General features: G+C 49.1%; 1 protein-coding gene across 1 annotated transcript; it reads right to left on the bottom strand.

Annotated features, from left to right (window-relative positions):
* Positions 1 to 5,887: 5,887 nt before the first annotated feature.
* LOC123347013 (voltage-dependent T-type calcium channel subunit alpha-1G-like) lies at positions 5,888 to 16,801 on the bottom strand. Its single transcript, XM_044984438.1, has 3 exons — positions 16,312 to 16,801; positions 7,506 to 7,538; positions 5,888 to 5,967 (listed from the first exon to the last, which is right to left on the bottom strand). Exons 1-3 carry the CDS (start codon positions 16,589 to 16,591, stop codon positions 5,888 to 5,890), a joined length of 393 nt encoding a protein of 130 aa, XP_044840373.1. The 5' UTR covers positions 16,592 to 16,801.
* Positions 16,802 to 17,156: the final 355 nt, after the last annotated feature.

The following is a 17,156-nucleotide window of genomic DNA, read 5'->3' as shown; positions in this document are numbered from 1 at the left end:
AATCCTTTCTCAGGCTAACAACCCACAGTTGTTACCACAGGCCTTTACAGATAGCAGAAAGAGATCAAAATGTGCCCTGAGGATTCCACTCTGAACAGGGGATCCCAGGAAGGGACCGGATGAAGGAAGATGGCAGGGGAGAGACAGCTGTTAGCAGATGGCAAAGCCCCAGAACGGCTCCAAATAGGGAATGCAGGGGCGTGAGCAGCTGGGGGATTCCCCCAAGAAACGAACACCATGGCCTTAGAATGGGGATGTAACAACGCTAGCAGACGGGGAGGTGGGGCATTCCAGGAAGGGGCACAGACACCCCTGAGAGATCTGGGAAGTTCGGGGCTCGCCCCACTCTGAGGAGACAAGGTCAGGTTTCCATTTTATCTGCAGTTGATAAGATTGAAGGTAGAAAACAGAGCAGAATACAAATCTCATGCCGTTGATACAGCCATAAGCCTGTGTGAACGGGCATGTCTAAGCCCCCTGGTGACCACCATGTCTAGCAAAGGAACCCCCCCTGGAGACGTCGCTTGAGCATTTTTTATCCCAAGCACGTGAACAGGATGGGCCAAGCACTCCCCTGCGGGGGGTCAGTTGCCTGGCAGAGAGCCGCCCTTTCTTCCCCGCGCGAACAAACATGCAGCAAAGTGTCCAGCGAAGAACCTGCAGACAGGCACAAAGGGTCTCCAGCTGGCGAGCCCCAGGCTAGGCAGGCGCTGAGCTGGTTGGAAGACAGCGATTGCATTCCACAGCAACGTCCCAGGTTCCGGAGATTGTTTTCATTCTGCATTGGAATGAACACAAAACCCTTCACAAAAAAGGGATGTCTGTCTCCCTCTATGGCCTAGTGGTTAGAGCCCTCACCAGGGATGTAGGCGACCGAGGTTCAAGCCTGCCTGAGTTGGAGCCCAGTTTTTCATCCCAAAGCAGGCACTGCGAGTCTCCCACATCCCAGGCCAGTAACCACCCTAAGCCACCCAGCTGTAGAGTCCCTCTCCCTGATGCAAAACTCCTTTCGGGTGAAGTCGTCATGGAAATGAGATGTTCCCACTAAATGTGCCAGCTTCGACAAAACAATATATTTCATTTTGGTGGAAGCATTCCTGCCGGCTCTACCTGGAAAGCCCTGTGAAAAGCAGACACTTACCAGGCTTTGAGCTAGTAAAAGGCATGATCCTGAGCAGCCCCAACTTCTACTGAGATCATGCAAGATGCTGAAGTCACTGGTGGTTCTGGGTGCTCAGCAGCTCCCAGGGTCAGGCCCTGACCTCAGAGCTCAGCAAGCTGGGAACACAAATCCCAAGGTTGTGACTGAACATCCCCTCTTAACTGTTAACCCTGAATTCTTCATCATCATGAGTGGTTAAACTATATCCATTTTAACGTGGAATTCTCGACCCTATAATTTGTGCCACAGCAGTATTGGCCCATTTTTTAGGTGAATTCAGTGTCCATGACATACCTGCAGTGGTGATGCAGATTTCCCAACAATGCCCTGCCAGGATTGCTTGTAAAGGGTGAGATATTATTTGGCGTCACCAGATGCTGCCATTACAGAGATTCTTACGAATGCTGTTTAACTAAAACTATAGGCAGCTAGATCTTGGGAGAAATGCTTTGTTAGTTGTGATGCAGTTCTTTTGGGATGCTGTTGCTTTATATATAAGTAAAATGGCCTCATTGCATCAATAATTCTGACCAAAATCATTTCCTAGGTATGAAGGTGCTGCCTACTAGATATACCCACCCAACAAAACCATCACGTGGAGTCAAATGTTACAAGGAGGTGAAGGGAGTTCAGTCTCCATTGGCTCATTCAGTTACGGGCCACTCTGCCGGGATTGCCAACAAGGTTTCTGGCTACTAGGAAGTGGACTCAGATCACCTAACTCAGTTCACAGAGGCCATGGGTTCTCAACCTCGGAATAGGTGCCAGAGACTGGTGGCCACCCTGCCCTTCTCATCTTACTACATGAGATCGGAATCCCAGTACAGAAACCTCCAGTTGTTCCTACTTATCTGGGCTGCAACTGAACCATGGGCCGAGCACAGAAAACCTCAGTCTGTCCCTGATCCAAACCACTCCCCCATTCCTTTCAGGAACAAGCCATCCAGTTAAGGTTCTAAATGATTATGCAAAAGACAAACCCATACCGAGGAACACACTTATTCAGATTTACAGTTGGCTAGATACAGAGTTCAGCTCTTTGTTGAAGACAGTGGGATTCTGACCCTAGAGTTTGTGATGAATCTCGAAAGAGCTTCAAAATGATCCAGGGCAGAATATGATCCAAAGTTTATGTCCCTAGCTGTGCGTGTTCCTACACCATGAGATAAGTCAATAACCAGGTACAGTAGCAGTCAGAAGTCAGATATTAATTTAATTCTACCCCTGCCTGCCTGCCCAAATAGGCATTAATTCAACAGAGCAGGAGGGCTAGATAATTCATCATTTTTACTGGGATTTCTGCTTTCTCCAGTTAAGGTGGAATCATTGCATCGAACAGCTAGAGTTCTCAACACTTGGAGGGCACCTGAGATGGAAGAAGGCTGAATCAAGACACTATATTTGCAAAGCCTCTGGTAGAAAACGGTGTTGAGAAGGAAGCTGAAAGTGACAAAAGCACAGAAGCTTAGATCCTGTACAGACATCATACCCCTACACATGGGGACCTTTACGGATAGCCCCACTGAGAAAGGACAAAGATACCCTCTGGTATGCAACTTGGGTTAAGGTGGGGAAGAAGAGCCTACTTCATTCACCTTTAGGGGCATTGTTCCTTTAGAAAGCAAGAGACTGGGAATAACCGGATGCAGAATTAGGAGCTACCTTGAGTACAAGCAGTCCAGTTCTATGGGCAGGGCTTTGCAAACTATTTTAAACTGCTTGATCCTGAGACATGCCAAGCACCCTCAACTCCCATCCAAGTCAGTGCTCAGCAACACACAGGATCAGGCCCTATATGCAAGAACCTATTTTATTTGCCTGGCCCTTGGATGCAGTCAAACCCTCTGGTAACATTGATAAATAGCCCCACACGCTGCCTGTGCTGAAGTGGATTGGGGTTTGGAAGGAAAAGGAATTTGGCCACCAGACCACCCAAGGCTCAGTCAATGCACATTACATCCCAACAGCTGCCCCCCATATTTAATCTGCTCCCCCGTGATCCAGCGGTCCCTTGGTTTCTGCTCGTGGCATTTTTACCTCGAGGTGAGCACAAGAGGAAAGGGAGAGAAAAAGTACAGAGGAAAATAAGCCTACCTGACAAAAAAAGTACACCTCTACCCCGATGTAACGCTGTCCTCGGGAGCTAAAAAAATCTTACCGTGTTATAGGTGAAGCCACGTTATATTGAACTTGCTTTGGTCCGCCAGAGTGCGCAGCCCTGCCCCCCGCCCCCCCGAGTGCTGCTTTACTGCGTTATATCCAAATTTGTGTTATATCGGGCCACGTTATATCGTGGTAGAGGTGTATTACGAAACATGTTAAATTCAGAGAAACTCAGAATGACTGGGGGGCTAGTAGGCAGAGCTGAGACACTATTGCACTCCCCGGTCTGCTCTCAAACAGCACGAGGTTAAAATGGACAACCATGAACTCCTCCGGTGACATTAAAATCACAAATTCCTGCGCACAGTTCCCCGCCTCCACACCCATGTGCGTGCCTCCATTTCAAGAGTTCACGAGCAACCCACTAGGGAACACTCAGCCTTTGAAATGCAGGCCAGGATGGTTAGTTCCCTCAGACACGTTGCATTGTTTCTGCTCACTGATCGGATGATGTGCCATAAGTAAAACACATGCCCGGTACACGACCCCACATTAGAGACGAAGATTGCGTCGGAAAGTTGCTTGCAGTGAATATTCAAGCTGAAAGAAAACCATGCATTTTTGGTATTTGCACTAAGGGAGCTTGTTTGCTAGAAAGTTTGTAGACACCAAATATGAGCAGGGTCCTAAAGCCTGATCAATTGAGATTCATTTGGTTCTGTATGCAAATAAGTCATGGGAATTTTCCCCTTCCTTTTTTGCTTAGTGCTCGGCCATATTCACAGATGAGGGTCCAATCAAAATTTGCTTGCAAATCCAACCAGATGTGCAAGGGCATTTTCCCCACGCCTTTAGCTGTAGCGAAAGACCAAACTCACGTAGGAGTCTTTCAAAATAAAGTTGAGGCTCCCAGCGGCACTCCCACTGGGAAGGGAAAGCACTGCTCTGCCCTCTGTGTCACAGTGGGCCAGAAAATACTCCAGCCTCTTTGGGTCACAGTCAGCCAGAAGTCTGCCCCTTCCAAGCCACAGTCATCCCAAAAATCCCTTCATCTCAATCTGATGGGATCTCTTCAGCCAGTCTCCTACGCCAAAAACCCATGCTCCAGGGTAGGCTCCCAGGGAGGGGTGATTCTAGTTTATGCATCATCCCGTGAGTGGAGCAGGGGCCTCTCCCTTAGGAGCAGTCCATAAATTACATAATGCATTAAAGGGGTGGAGGAGGTGTCCTTAATTTTACATTTGTTTCAGTGTTGCAAAGTGCTACAAGAGATGGGGCGGTGGATCGGGGGGGGAATCACCCAAAAAATGTTATGTATTTATGCATAGCCCCTTAATCCCTGCTCTTAGGCAATGAGAGCAGGGACGACCCCTCTGGAGGTAGAGAGGGAATTTAGGGGGGGTGGAGGGGAGTAGACGCAGCTAAACTTCACTGCTAAAGCATTACCAGCCTAGGCTGAGTTATAAGAACATAAGAATGGCCATTCCGGGTCAGACCAATGGTCCACCTAGCCCAGTAACCTGTCTCTGACAGCAACCAGTGCTGGATGCTTCATAGGGAATGAAGAGAACAGGATAATTTATTGCATGAACCATCCCCTGTCGTCCAGTCCCAGCAGTCAGAGGTTTAGAGACACCCAGAGCACGGGGTTGCATCCCTGACTAGCCTGGCTAATAGCCATTGATGGACCTATCCTCCATGAACTTCTCTAATTCTTTTTTGAACCCATTTATACTTTTGGTCTTCACCACATCCCCTGGCAAGGAGTTCCACAAGTAGACTGTGTACTTCCTTTTGTTTTAAACCTGCTGACTATTAATTTTATCGGGTGACCCCTGGTTCTTGTGTTATGTGAAGGGGAAATAACACTTCCCTATTCACTTTCTCCACACCAGTCATGATTTTAGCAACCTCTATCAGATCCTCCCCTTAGCCGGCTCTAGTCCAAGATGAACCATCCCAGTCTTTTTAATCTCTCCTTGTCTGGAAGCTGTTCCATACCCCTAATCTTTTTTGTTGCCATTGTCTGCACTTTTTTCAATTCTAGTATATCTTTTTTGAGGTAAGGCAACAGGACTGCACGCAGTATTGGAGATGTGGGCGTACCAGGGATGTATATAGTGGCATTATGATATTTTCTGTCTTATTATCTATCCCTTTTCTAATGCTTTCTAACATTCCATTAGCTTTTTTGTACATTGAGCAGATGTTTTCAGAAAACTATCCCACCATGACTCCAAGATCTCTTTCTTGAGTGGTAACTGCTAATTTAGACCTCATCACTTTGTATGGTTAGTTGGGATTATTTCTTCCAGTGTGAACTACTGTGCACTTATCAATAGTGAATTTGATCTGCCATTGTGTCACCCAATTTAGTGAGATCCTTTTGTAACTTTTTGCTGTCGGCTTTGGACTTAACTGTCCTGATTAATTTTGTATTGTATGCAAATTTTGTCACCTCACTGTTCACTCTTTTTTCCAGATCCTCCATGGTGAAAACAGACAATTGATTCCTACTGTTTGTTTCCTTTCTTTTGACCAGTTACTGATCCATGAGGTCCTTCCCCCTTATCCCGTGACTGCCTAGTTTGCTTAAGAGCCAGGCTTTGGTGAGAGAGCTGATCAAAGTCTTTCTGAAAGGCCAAGTGCCATACTGACTGGATCACCCTTATCCACGTGCTTGTTGACGCTCTCAAAGAATTCTGAAGTGTTCAAAAAGCCAGCATGGTGTGACCCTTAAAGATCCCCTGGCACCTCTCACAACAACAAGAGCAAACATTTTCACAGAGCAAATGGCTGGGCTGGTCATTCCTCGAAACATTTTCCCCAATGGAAAAGGGCTTTTTGACCCAAATGAAAATTTTCACAGGAAGTTCTCATTCTGGTAGAAAATTGCGAGGTTTTTTGGTAAAGAGACCAGAAACTGAAAAACAAATATTTTTAGGAAAAATTGGAAGGGTGGATGGGAAGGTTTTTTTGTTGTTCAAATCAAAAATATGTTTTAAAAAACAAAGGTTTTAAAAAACAGAAACATTTTCAGTTTTTCATCCTAAAACCAAAACATTTTTGTGGGGAAAAAACAAAACAAAAATAAATCTTTGAGATATTCTGTGTACAATAACTGGCATTTTCCCAACCATTTCTAACAACCAAACCTGCCGAAGCACTGTTTAAATACAACAGAGACAGGTTTGGCCAATCAGCATAAAACATGGATTTGAAACCTGCTTAGAACAAATCAGCTCCATCTAAAAGAGCCATCCTGGGTCACAGGCGTGTTTAAATTCTGCAGCGGCTCGCTTGCTAAACATGGTGGCTTGTCCTGCGCAGAAAGGACTATGGGGTGTTACTTTCAGTGGCTTGGCCTAATTCCAACTTGGTTAATTACAATCTGCCTCTCTAAGATCCCCCTGAAGTGTCATTTGGAGACTATTCTTCATTCCCACTCCTAAGGAAACCACAAAAAACCTTGTCTACAGCCTTGCTGCTACGGAGCAGCTGTTCCATTTCTATGGCGAATGAGGAGTGTGCGTGCGTAGTTATATGCACCCCCTTTCTCTCCTATCACTGAGATGTGGCAGCTCTTCTGAATCCCTACCACACACGTATAGAAGAACCCTTTTATAATCAAGCTCCTTTCCCTCCCCACTTCTCAAAAAACTTCATTCTTGCAGAGAGCCATTGTGGGGCCTTGGATCCTGGCTCCGGCCCTGTGGGCACTCAAACAATACAAATAATTCAATCAGAAATAAAAACGGCAATTTGTACATTGCGACGGGCTGTAACATTTCAGAACATTCAGCTTACTTCACTCCCAGCAGAATGTCAGCAATAGCATTCGCTCTGTCCACACGCCCCTGGAGCATGTGACTGTGTTTAACAGAAACACACACGCAATCTGCACAGTGCTAAGTGCTCTAGGAAGAACGTCTCTAAGCGGATTACAAGTATGGATGGGAGTGAGCACAAGGACATCTAAGACTGCGCAGCTTAGGCCCTGTCTACATTAGAGATGTTGCACCAGTATAACAACTCCAGCGATGCAGAGGTACTGCACTGATTTAAAGCAGGGTCCATGCCAGTAAGTTACATCAGTGCAAATTCCTTCCGTGTCGACAGGACCAACAAGAGGCAGGACTAGGAGCAAGGGGTTCCGAGAATCAGGCGAGGGATCACACTCCAGGAATTCCTCTTACTCTTTTCCCAAATTAAAACCAGGTCTCTGGAGATTCTGTCTTACTTGCATCTTGTGGGAATCCTTGTTCCGGATTTCCTACAAGGAGGCAAGAAATCAAACCAGACTGTCACTGACTGAAGAACGTGGTCCCTTTGCAGGATACTGCTACCTCCTTCAGTCTGGAGAAGCCATTAGCCTCCTCTGGGCTCCGCCCAGGACCCCCCAAACCAGCCTGCAGCTGCTAACTCTCCCATCGACATCTCAGACCATTAAGATGCCAGCCTGCAACAGGGGACAGGTGAGAGCAACGTAACCATTAACTGCATTTGAGTCAACTCTTTGTACATGCACTATTAAAAAAAAAAAGAAAAGAAAAGAAAAACTTCTGGAAGTCATTACAATTCCTCTGCTCCAGCCTCCCCTTTGGCAGACAATCCTCCCCCCTACCCCCGTTCGAAATGCCAGCCTGTGATTTTTAAATGAGAAAAAGCTGTACTGTACTCTAGCGCTTGGATAAACTCCTACACAAACTTCCAGATGTGACACAACTGCCTGGAAGAGGGAATACACAGAAGGATCTCCTTAAAAAATATGCACACACGCACAAAAGGCAAACAAACCATGCTCGCGGCTCCGCCATGCAGTGGTGTCTGCACGATACAGAGATGAGGAGATACGTGTCAAGGTGCAGTGCCCGTTAGATTAAGATTGCACCTCTGCTGGCTTTGTTTGGGAGGCACTAATTAGAGCTCTGATGACCGCTGTGTAATACCACAGGAGGCAAATACCATTCCCCCCTCACTCCTTCCCCACCTCGAGGGTTTTCAAACCCTAGGAGATGCCTCATGATTACTTGGCTGGTCCTCCCCTGGAGCAGCACTTTGAAAGAAGTTCCATCTTCTTTACTGGGGGGGGGTTGTCCATCTTACCCCCCCACCCCCCACAATTCACGCAGACATACCCCACCCAGTGATCGGCATGGGGTCTTGTTCCAGGAGTCATGCTTGGGCAGACCTCTCCTGGCTCCAGAGTCTGACCTCATTTACGCTGACCTGGATCTAGAGAGACTTCACACACTTCAGTGGCGTTCCTCCAGATTTACCCCGGGGTAACCCAGGGCAGTCGTCTCTCGTGACCCTTTGCTGCACTGTAGCTACCCCGGGTGCCTTCCGACACCAGGGGGCGGGTGCCAGGGGACAGACCCCTCCCTAGACAAGCTTCTATCTTTGTGAATGGCCCACCGGTCTGGAGGGGGAAGGGTGGGAATGAGCAGATTACCTCTCCTCACGCAGCACAGACAGGGAGCTGCCCGTTGGCTTTACTGCGGGCCCTACAGACGCCACTTCATGGCTCTGAGGTGCAGAAGGGAGGAAGGTGGGGCAGAGGCAAGGTTGGCTCTGCAGCATACTCCCTCCCCTCTCCGCCCCAGCACCAACCCCTTTGCTAGGAGGCCACAGAAGCCCCTCTCTTTCCATTCCACATGGCCGGGACTCTCTAGCCAGCATGGTCCCCTGGGCAATGATACGCAAAACAGGACAACAGAGGTTAACTTTACTTAGTCCCCTGGATAAGGCATAGTAAGCAGCCCTGGCAGAGGCAACTGTGGCCTCTTAGGGGCTCGAGGTGGGATTTGGAGAGCAGAGGGAGTGCCTAGAACTCCCAGGCGTGGCTCAGGGCCCCTTGTGCAAGGCACTACACGAACACAGACCAAAGGTAGTTGTGGAGCCAAGAGCTTACATGACCCCCACCTCACCATCTCTAGTGTATTTATCCTCTTTGATAAACCACTCGGCCAGGTAGGGCGTGGCTTTTGTCGCCATTGCAGATGGGGAACTGAGGCACAGAGAGGCTAAGTGACTTGCCCAAGGGCACAAGCAAAATCTGTGGCAGAGATTTTGGGAACTGACCCTACATCTCCCAAGTCCCAGGCTAGTGTCTTAACCCCTGAACCGCCCCTCCTGCTCTCCTTTCAGTGAACCGAAGCAGTGTCAGGCATAGCTAGGAGAGGGCTAGAGGATGAAAGGAGGCACTGGGGTGGATAGGATTCTGGGCTGGGGTCAAGGAGGTGGTTGTTCTACACCCCACCAGCCTACCCTTTGCACCATCACACAGGATACTTCAGCTGTAGGAAACTTTGGCCACTTTCCCCATCTGCAAGGCAATTTAAGCACTGAGCACACAGCAGGCTCAGCTCCTCATGGGAGTCCAGCCATGGCACAAGTAAAAGCTGGGTTTTGGCTCAATGCCATGACACTTTGGGGCCCAGACCTGCAGGAGGCTGGACACCAGCAGCTGCAAAGACTTCCAGTGAGAGCTGAGGGCCCTCGAGCACCTCACCAGGACAGAGCCTTTGAACGGCAACGTCGCCAATGGAAAGGGTTCAGAGCGGTGCGGAACTGCCAGAGGGGAGACACCCCGCCCCAAGCCAGATCAAACTCGCCTGATTGCATTAAAAAGCCAAGGCTGAGACAGCTTTGCCAAGGCTCGTGAACCTATTGGTGAAGCTGGGCTGGGTTACGGTTCCACTTGCAAGACTCTGCAGTGCTCCATCTGCTTTTAAACCCCCAAACCCTGGCAGAACTCTGATTTTCCATCTAGGTTCGAGGCGCTATAAATGGATCAGAAGCAAAAACAGCAAAGCCAAACACCACCCTTGAATCTGGGGGGGGGGGGTGGATTTCAACACTTAGCTCTGGGTTCAGATTTAGCCAATGGCGCCCCCACCTTTATAGCAAGCAATTACCAGGAGAGAAGAGACTGCAATGACCAGGAGCCACCACAAGCAGGACTCAAAACTTTTCCCTTCTGTGAAAGCTGATTCACAGGACACACCACCACGGGAGCGGGGAGTGTTAACAAGTTTGTAGCCCAGAAGTGGCACCTTCTCCACCCTTAGACAGTTAAGGAAATACACTTTCCTTGTCTTCTGACTTCTCTGCACATGAGCTTCACTTTCCAGACCGATGCTATCTGGACAGGGTGAGGAGAGACTGAGAATTTGCCATAACAAGGGCCCACGGTCCCCTTCAGATAAGCTCCGTATTATTTTCCTATGCAGAGCTCTTTCAGTACAAAGCAGTTTCCATCCTCCTCATTTGCTCCACGCCTGCTCTTCAGACACTCCACAGCACTTGGAAAACAGCCTCATTCTCTGGCTCTGATCAGCAGAGCAGCCTTGTTTAGCCCCTGTGACTGGCTGTCATCCTTCCAAGCCTGCATGGTAGATTCAATTTCACTTAAAAATAAAAGTTAAGTAACTGGGCTTTTCTCCCTTTTTTGTGTGTGACAGATACACATCTCTGTGGTGAACTCTCTGTTACAGAAGGCCCCTTAATGCAACACACAAGCCTTCGTTTCTGTACTGGAGGCTTTTCTTAACTTTTTTAATGTCACCTGTAGGTCAAAAGTTCCAGCACGGGACTTTGATTGTGAGCCTGTATGAAACACAAACATTGGCCTGCTTCTGCCTTTAAACAGACATTCCTCACCCAGAACAGAGTCGATCCTTTTATCACAGTGACAAGGTCAGGCCTCAGTAGCACCTTCTCATATACAGACAATCAGACAGATGCCTCCAGTATGTCACTCATGCTCCAAAGCTCGGGAAGTGCCTGTGCAGCTTACCCTCCACCCCAATGCCACACACAGCTGATTTCGCCTCTGCATGCTGCAGGGGCCCTGCATCACCCCCAACATCCCCTCCCATGTCACACACAATCCCCTTGCCAGAACTTGACACAGCAAAGACACACTCATAGAATCCCAGAACACCAATGAAAAGCGCCTCTCTGCCTCCGACCTCACGTGGACGCACGGATCTCAGGAAAGGGAGCTGCACTCATCTTTGATGCAGGCTCCGTCGGGAACGCACAATTTAGCAGCAGGTTCTGCTGTACAGAAGACGTGCCAGATTCTGTCACCATTGAGTAATGCCTGACTCCTATTGAAATCCATTCTGGTCCTTGCAGGGTCAGCTGCTACACCGCACAAGTAAGGCGGACAGAATTTGGCCCTCTGAATTTAGATATTTGAAAGTACAAAGAGGTAGGGAACTTAAACAGATTTGGAATCAAGACACCAGATCCAAACATCCCCCAGCTTTGGGTTGTCTGAGATCTGGATCAGCCCAGACCTTTCAAAATCTGAGAGCGAGAGAGGAAGACGTTTCCTCCCCCAACCCAGCTATAACAGTTGTGCTCTCAGAAAGCACATATACGCCCTTACGGCCCAGGAGGTGAACGCTTCAGATTGAAACACGACAGAGAGCCCTGAGGAATCATTCTGCCCTGGAACTTTGCGTGAGTGCATGATTAGTGCTGAATACTCAGCTGATCTACTATTTCCCTGCTCCTTCCCCCGCCCCAAATCCCCCTTATCACCTCTAATATCAAGGTCATGTAAACAGCTTGGAGAGACAGACCAACATCTTTTGGATTAGTGGTACTTCAGCCCTGTGTGCAATTGCAGGCCACTCCAGCAAAGGAAGCTTTGTTAATTCAACCTCTCTCCCTAGGGGAAGAGAGGAGAAGCCAAGGGCACAGGACCAGAACTGGCAGTACACAGCGATACCCCCAGTAAATGGCAACGTTTATCAGCTATCTTAGTGCACCACAAACCCCATGTTGAAATACAGGCCCTGCCAAGTCAGGACTTTGTACGTTTCCACAACCTGTCCTCATCTGACAAGTACCAGGACTGAATTAATTGAATTAATAAAAAGGGCACTTGGGAATTGAAGAAATAGGAAGGGAGCAGACACAATTAAACAAGAGTCCGGCCTTTTGAACTTGCAAATTCAGCGACTGCCAAAAGGTAAAACAAAGAAAAAATACTAAAGACACGGCAATGAAAGCTCAGCCCTCCCCTGTCAAAACCACTGTAGATCGGAGAGGATTTTGCCAGCCATGTGACCCAAACCACTGTCGCTCTATCAAGAACAGCTGGTGGCAACAAAGAATTTGGCCAGATGTGATCTGATCTGGTTTTCTGATGATATGTTTTTACCATGAGGCCTCGGTTCTTAAAGATTACAATGTAATAAGTCACTTTTCTGAACAACCGAGCTAAAGGAGTAGAAAAAATGTCAACAGGCAGACAGCTAAACTCCCAACACTCCAGCAGCAACCAACCAACAATAAAAGCGGAATAGAAGCAAGCTTGTTTACTAACATTAAAATGTATTGATCCTCAGCAAGTGATCAAACTCAGCCAGTACTCTAGGGTGAAGAAAATATCCCTCTCACTCACTGTTTAGCAGGTTGAGTCACATGTTCAACTCCCTGGTTTCTGGGTCAGCAACATTGAAAACATATTTAGAAAAGAAAAAAAAAAGATCAGGGGGGCACAGCACTGCTACCCAGTGAGGGCCTATGGCTCCAAGCCCTCTGGTTTTTTCTGTCAGTAATGAATAAAGACCAGGTAACCATCAGTGGAAATTCCAGATTCCCAGGCTGCGATTAGTGGATGAGCTCCCTTTGAACTGGTGCCTGCACGTGCTTGGTGGAAGATTTATTTTTTTTAAAACAACACTGATTTCCCAAGGACAAAAGTTAACCTGTTTGCCCTGGCAGACTTGTTTACTGAGATGCTTTTCAAGTTGAAATAGGCACCTTGTATGAGCAAGACAGGCCGGGGGGGGAGAAGGAATCCACTGAAAACACCTGCACATTTTTGAGATGCCACCTGTCTCAAAACGATCATTAAAAGAGGCTAGAAAACACCGAGAGATCAGCACTTGTAAATAATAATAGTCATAATGGTAGATAATAAGCTCATTCTGTTTGGCAGGCTGACATTAGCAAATATTTCCTTCCCAAAGAGAATGCTTTAGCAAGTTTCAAGATTTCCTCAGATGCTTAAATAAGTGCAGCATTGAACTGTTCAGCTAGCGTGAATGAGTTTTAGGGAAACCACTGGAAAGTATTCATGTGCTTGGGAACTGAAACCTCTATTCTGAGAATGAGACAGACTGTTTATCAGAGCAATTATCCTCATCACAAAAGTAAAACAGCATCTAGAAGAACAGCGCCACTTTTCTCTGACACACCTGACTTAACCCTGATTTAACCCCTCGCTCATTAGCCCGAAACTGGGGAGGGCTAAGGGGAACTAGACAACAGATGTTAATCACCTAGTCCCACCCCCTACACTACAGACTCAGGTATTCAGCCATGTGTGTAATTGACTAGCTCGCTCCCTGAAAGATCTGAATGGATTTAATAACTTCCTCCTATTTACTCAGGAAGATGCTGTCTTTTATGTACACGACCCTGCTGGCAGTCACTCAGCTCGGATTAAATTGGCTTCGTGTTTTTATTATTTATTTTAAAATACATGTAACGAGTTTGAAAGCGGTAAAGCATCTGTAACGCGACAAAGAAAATGTTGAGCGCAGCTCTGACCCCAGGGAGGGGTTTGAAGAAGGGGCTGACAAAGCCCCCTTGCTAACAGTGCTATTTCCCCGTCTCTTAGAGGATCACACTTGCCCACAGCAACACAGCTCTCCCGCAGTCCTGGACCAGGAAGAGGGAGTCAAGCAAGCAGGTGACTGATATGAATCATGGCTCACTCTGGTGACCTCTCATTTCTTCCATTAGACCCTGAATAGGCTCTGATTTTTAGCGGAGTGCTGCAATCTAGGACTCCCCAGGGCCCAGCTCTGTGTTCTTCCTAAACCCCGCACTCAAACGACTCCTTAATGGTCTTTTACACCCAGCACAAGAGACAAGGAAGCAGCTTTGGAAGAAACGGGCCCTTCCCCAGATCCCCTTAAAGTCGACGGGGGAAATCTCCCACTGGCTTCAATGGGCTTTGGATCAGGTCCTTGGAGCGCCCATTCTTTGTTTCCAGTAGGGACTGAACGGGGGAGGGGAGAATCATCACGTAGCCCTTCAATAAATGACCAGAGACCTGTGGGAAAAACTTGTAAATCCCGTGGAAGGCTCCTGGAGCATCCCCGTAAAGCGGCAGCCCCTACATTAAAGGCGAGGTCCTGTAATTACACTACAGCTAATGCACCTGGAGAAGAGCCTTGATTGATTTCGAAGGCTGGGTCCCTCACTGAGTATTCAGCACAACCATCAGCTCCGGCTGGCTGGAGGCTGCAGAAAGCACCAGCACTCAGGATTGCATGAAAAGAACAAGTTTTGGGGTTTTTTTTCCCCACCACCTGCCTTGCACAAGTTAAATTATTTAAGGACACCAGAGCCAGGCTCAAAATCTACAGTAAGGAACCCTCCCCTCCATGGTCCTTTCCTGTGCCTAGTTAACATGCCTGAGCCATGCCAGAGCTAACATTTCACCCTTTAAAGGCTGGCCGTTGATTTTTTTTTTAAGGTAACTATGGCATAGAAAACGGGACGAGTGAGAAATGAGCTGCCACGAGCACAGATTTGCAAGAGAGCGGTTCCTTCTGTGGTTCTTTTTGTCATGCAAATGTTGTAATTATACATGTAAAGCGTAAAACGCTCTCCCATCCCTGTAGCGGATGGAGCGGTCTCCTGTCTAATCCGCACACAGGAGCGCTTTAATAACCACCCCTGAGCGCTCCCTTTCCTTTGTTCTTTGCCTGGTCCTTGTGTGAGAGAGACAATGATTTTATCTACTTATCCCCCCGCCCAGTTTAATTGGGGGTGAAGGTGTCTGAAATCTGGCCATGTTTGTATAATAGGTGTGGGGTTAGGGTCCATTGTGGTGTCTAAGCAGCTGCCGGGCTGGAAAGGATGGGGGGCGGGGAGGAAACCCCCAGGCTGGGTTAACAGTAAATGCACGCACGCAAACCCCTCTTGGGGGCGACCTCTCAGTGGCTTTAGACTACGGGCCTGTTACCCAGGGACCCAGATCCAACGCCCATTGAACCCCGTGTGAGTCTTTCCATTGACTACAATGGGTCACGCGCCTGGAAGGGATGGGCAAAATGAGGCTAAAGGATAGATCTCTTCCCCCGCTCCCGCCCCAACTTCTCTAGATAAGGGAGCTGGCATCATCAGGGCCTTCCAAGAGGAACTTGCACCAACCCCTAGGGTGGAGGGGTCTTTTGTGTCAGCGCAGTCCAGCATTCTCCGTGTCCAATTTCATTCCCTTTCACCTCCTCAACGAAAAGACTGGAGGGGGAGCGGGCTGAGTGCAACTCCACCTCCCAGACAGACCTGCTGTCCCTCTCCAGAGCGTTACATCTTGTTTCCATTCTCTCTAGTACTTTTCTGGAATCCCATGTTATGACTTCAAGCCCGGAGAAATCCCTGCCTACTAAGGGAGGAAACATTGAGAAACCCCTTCGATAGATTCTGGAAAAACTTCCAAGAAATGAATTGGAGACAGACAAATGAAACCGAGGGAGCTGAGCTGCAGGCACACACACACGTCCACCCCTCCAGCCCCCTCCTCCACGGGAGGAAAAGCTGCAAACTTTGGGAAGGAACGCAGGGAGCGTCCTCGGAGCTGGATCCCTTAGCGGAGCAACTAGCAACTCTAATGACTGTTTCCGTCAATGGTCGTGTCTTTGTTTTATCCATATTTGCATCGCATCTCTGCTTTCTCCCCCCTCCGAGTTCCTCCTCCCCGCAACCTGAAAGCGGAGTCTCCGGGTAATTTTACAATATTCACCAAGTCCAGGCTCTTTTTCCAACTCTCCCTCTCCTCCCCCCACCCCTTACACACACACCCCCCAAGCCCTTTCAGCATCTGGAGAGCTTCCAGATGTGCAACTGCTGGCGTCCCAGGGTGCTCCAGGAACCTATAACCCTTGGCCCTGCAAAGCCGCCTTCATGGAGATAACTTCTTGGGATGGTGGCAAAGAGGTCCAGGGAGCTCTCGAATCTGGAAGCCCCGTGGAAGGGAGGCAGGGTGGGAGAGGGGTGCCCAGGCTTACCTTGGCAGTGCCACCTGCCAGCTTGCAAAGGATATGGGTTGCACACCACCCAGAGGCACCAGCTCCTCGGTCTGCTCTCCTGGTTCAGATAAAAGAAAACGACCGGGGCCAGAGCCGGGTAGGGGAGCCCCTCCACCTCCGAGTCCCCACTTCCTGCGTCCTTGTCCCCTGGACCCGAGCGACCTCCATTCCCGGACAGGTCATTAAGGCGGATGAAAGTCTTGGATTTGCCCGGCTCTGGGTCCTGCTCCTCGGCTGCTCTCGGTCCATCTTCGTCCATCCTCCGGCCAGCAGACCCCGGTCCGAACCGGGAGGAGGAAAAATGCGCCCGGGGAGGGAGGGGGTTATTAGAGGGTCAGGGAGCTACGGGGAGCAGCCATGCCGGGTGGGACGAGGGGACTGCGGGAGGGTTCGGGATAAGGTTCTGGCTCGGGGAAGCTTCAGACCCAGGGCTGCATCCTCTTTCCCCAGGTGGGCGCCTGGATGAGCGCAGGTCCCCCCTTTGCAGGCATTTGGAGCCGGATCGAAGCCGAGCCGGGACCTGGCTGGCCCGGTTCTGCTTCCCCCTCCTCCGGTCCCTGTAGCTCCTCCTCACTTTGCTCTCCTCTGCCTGCCTCCGGGATCCCGCTCCAGCCCGGGAGGAGGTACCGTCTCAGCCCCTGCAACGGGGATGGAATCCTTCCCCCCGGCTCCCCTCCCAACTCCAGCGCGCACCAGCCGCGCAGGGGCTGCTCCCAGGCCAGCCTGGGCTGCGTTTAGCGGGTCCGCATCTGTCCCTCCCGGCTGCACATCTGGCCGTGCCAATGGCAGGACAGGTCCTGGAGGGCGAGAGTTGGGGCTAGGAG

This window comes from Mauremys mutica, chromosome 12 (genome assembly GCF_020497125.1).
Source record: "Mauremys mutica isolate MM-2020 ecotype Southern chromosome 12, ASM2049712v1, whole genome shotgun sequence".
Classification (NCBI taxonomy): domain Eukaryota; kingdom Metazoa; phylum Chordata; order Testudines; family Geoemydidae; genus Mauremys; species Mauremys mutica.
The sequence above is the reverse complement of the archived record's forward strand: the minus strand, read 5'-3'. Positions and strand labels throughout refer to the sequence as shown.

Coding starts and splice junctions, on each gene's coding strand:
- LOC123347013 (XM_044984438.1), bottom strand. CDS start 16,591: ATGGACGAAGATGGACCGAGAGCAGCCGAGGAGCAGGACCCAGAGCCG. Junction 7,539..16,311: donor TGGCAGGTGGCACTGCCAAG/GTAAGCCTGGGC, acceptor GCCTCCTTGTAG/GAAATCCGGAACAAGGATTC. Junction 5,968..7,505: donor AGGATTCCCACAAGATGCAA/GTAAGACAGAAT, acceptor TGAACACTTCAG/AATTCTTTGAGAGCGTCAAC.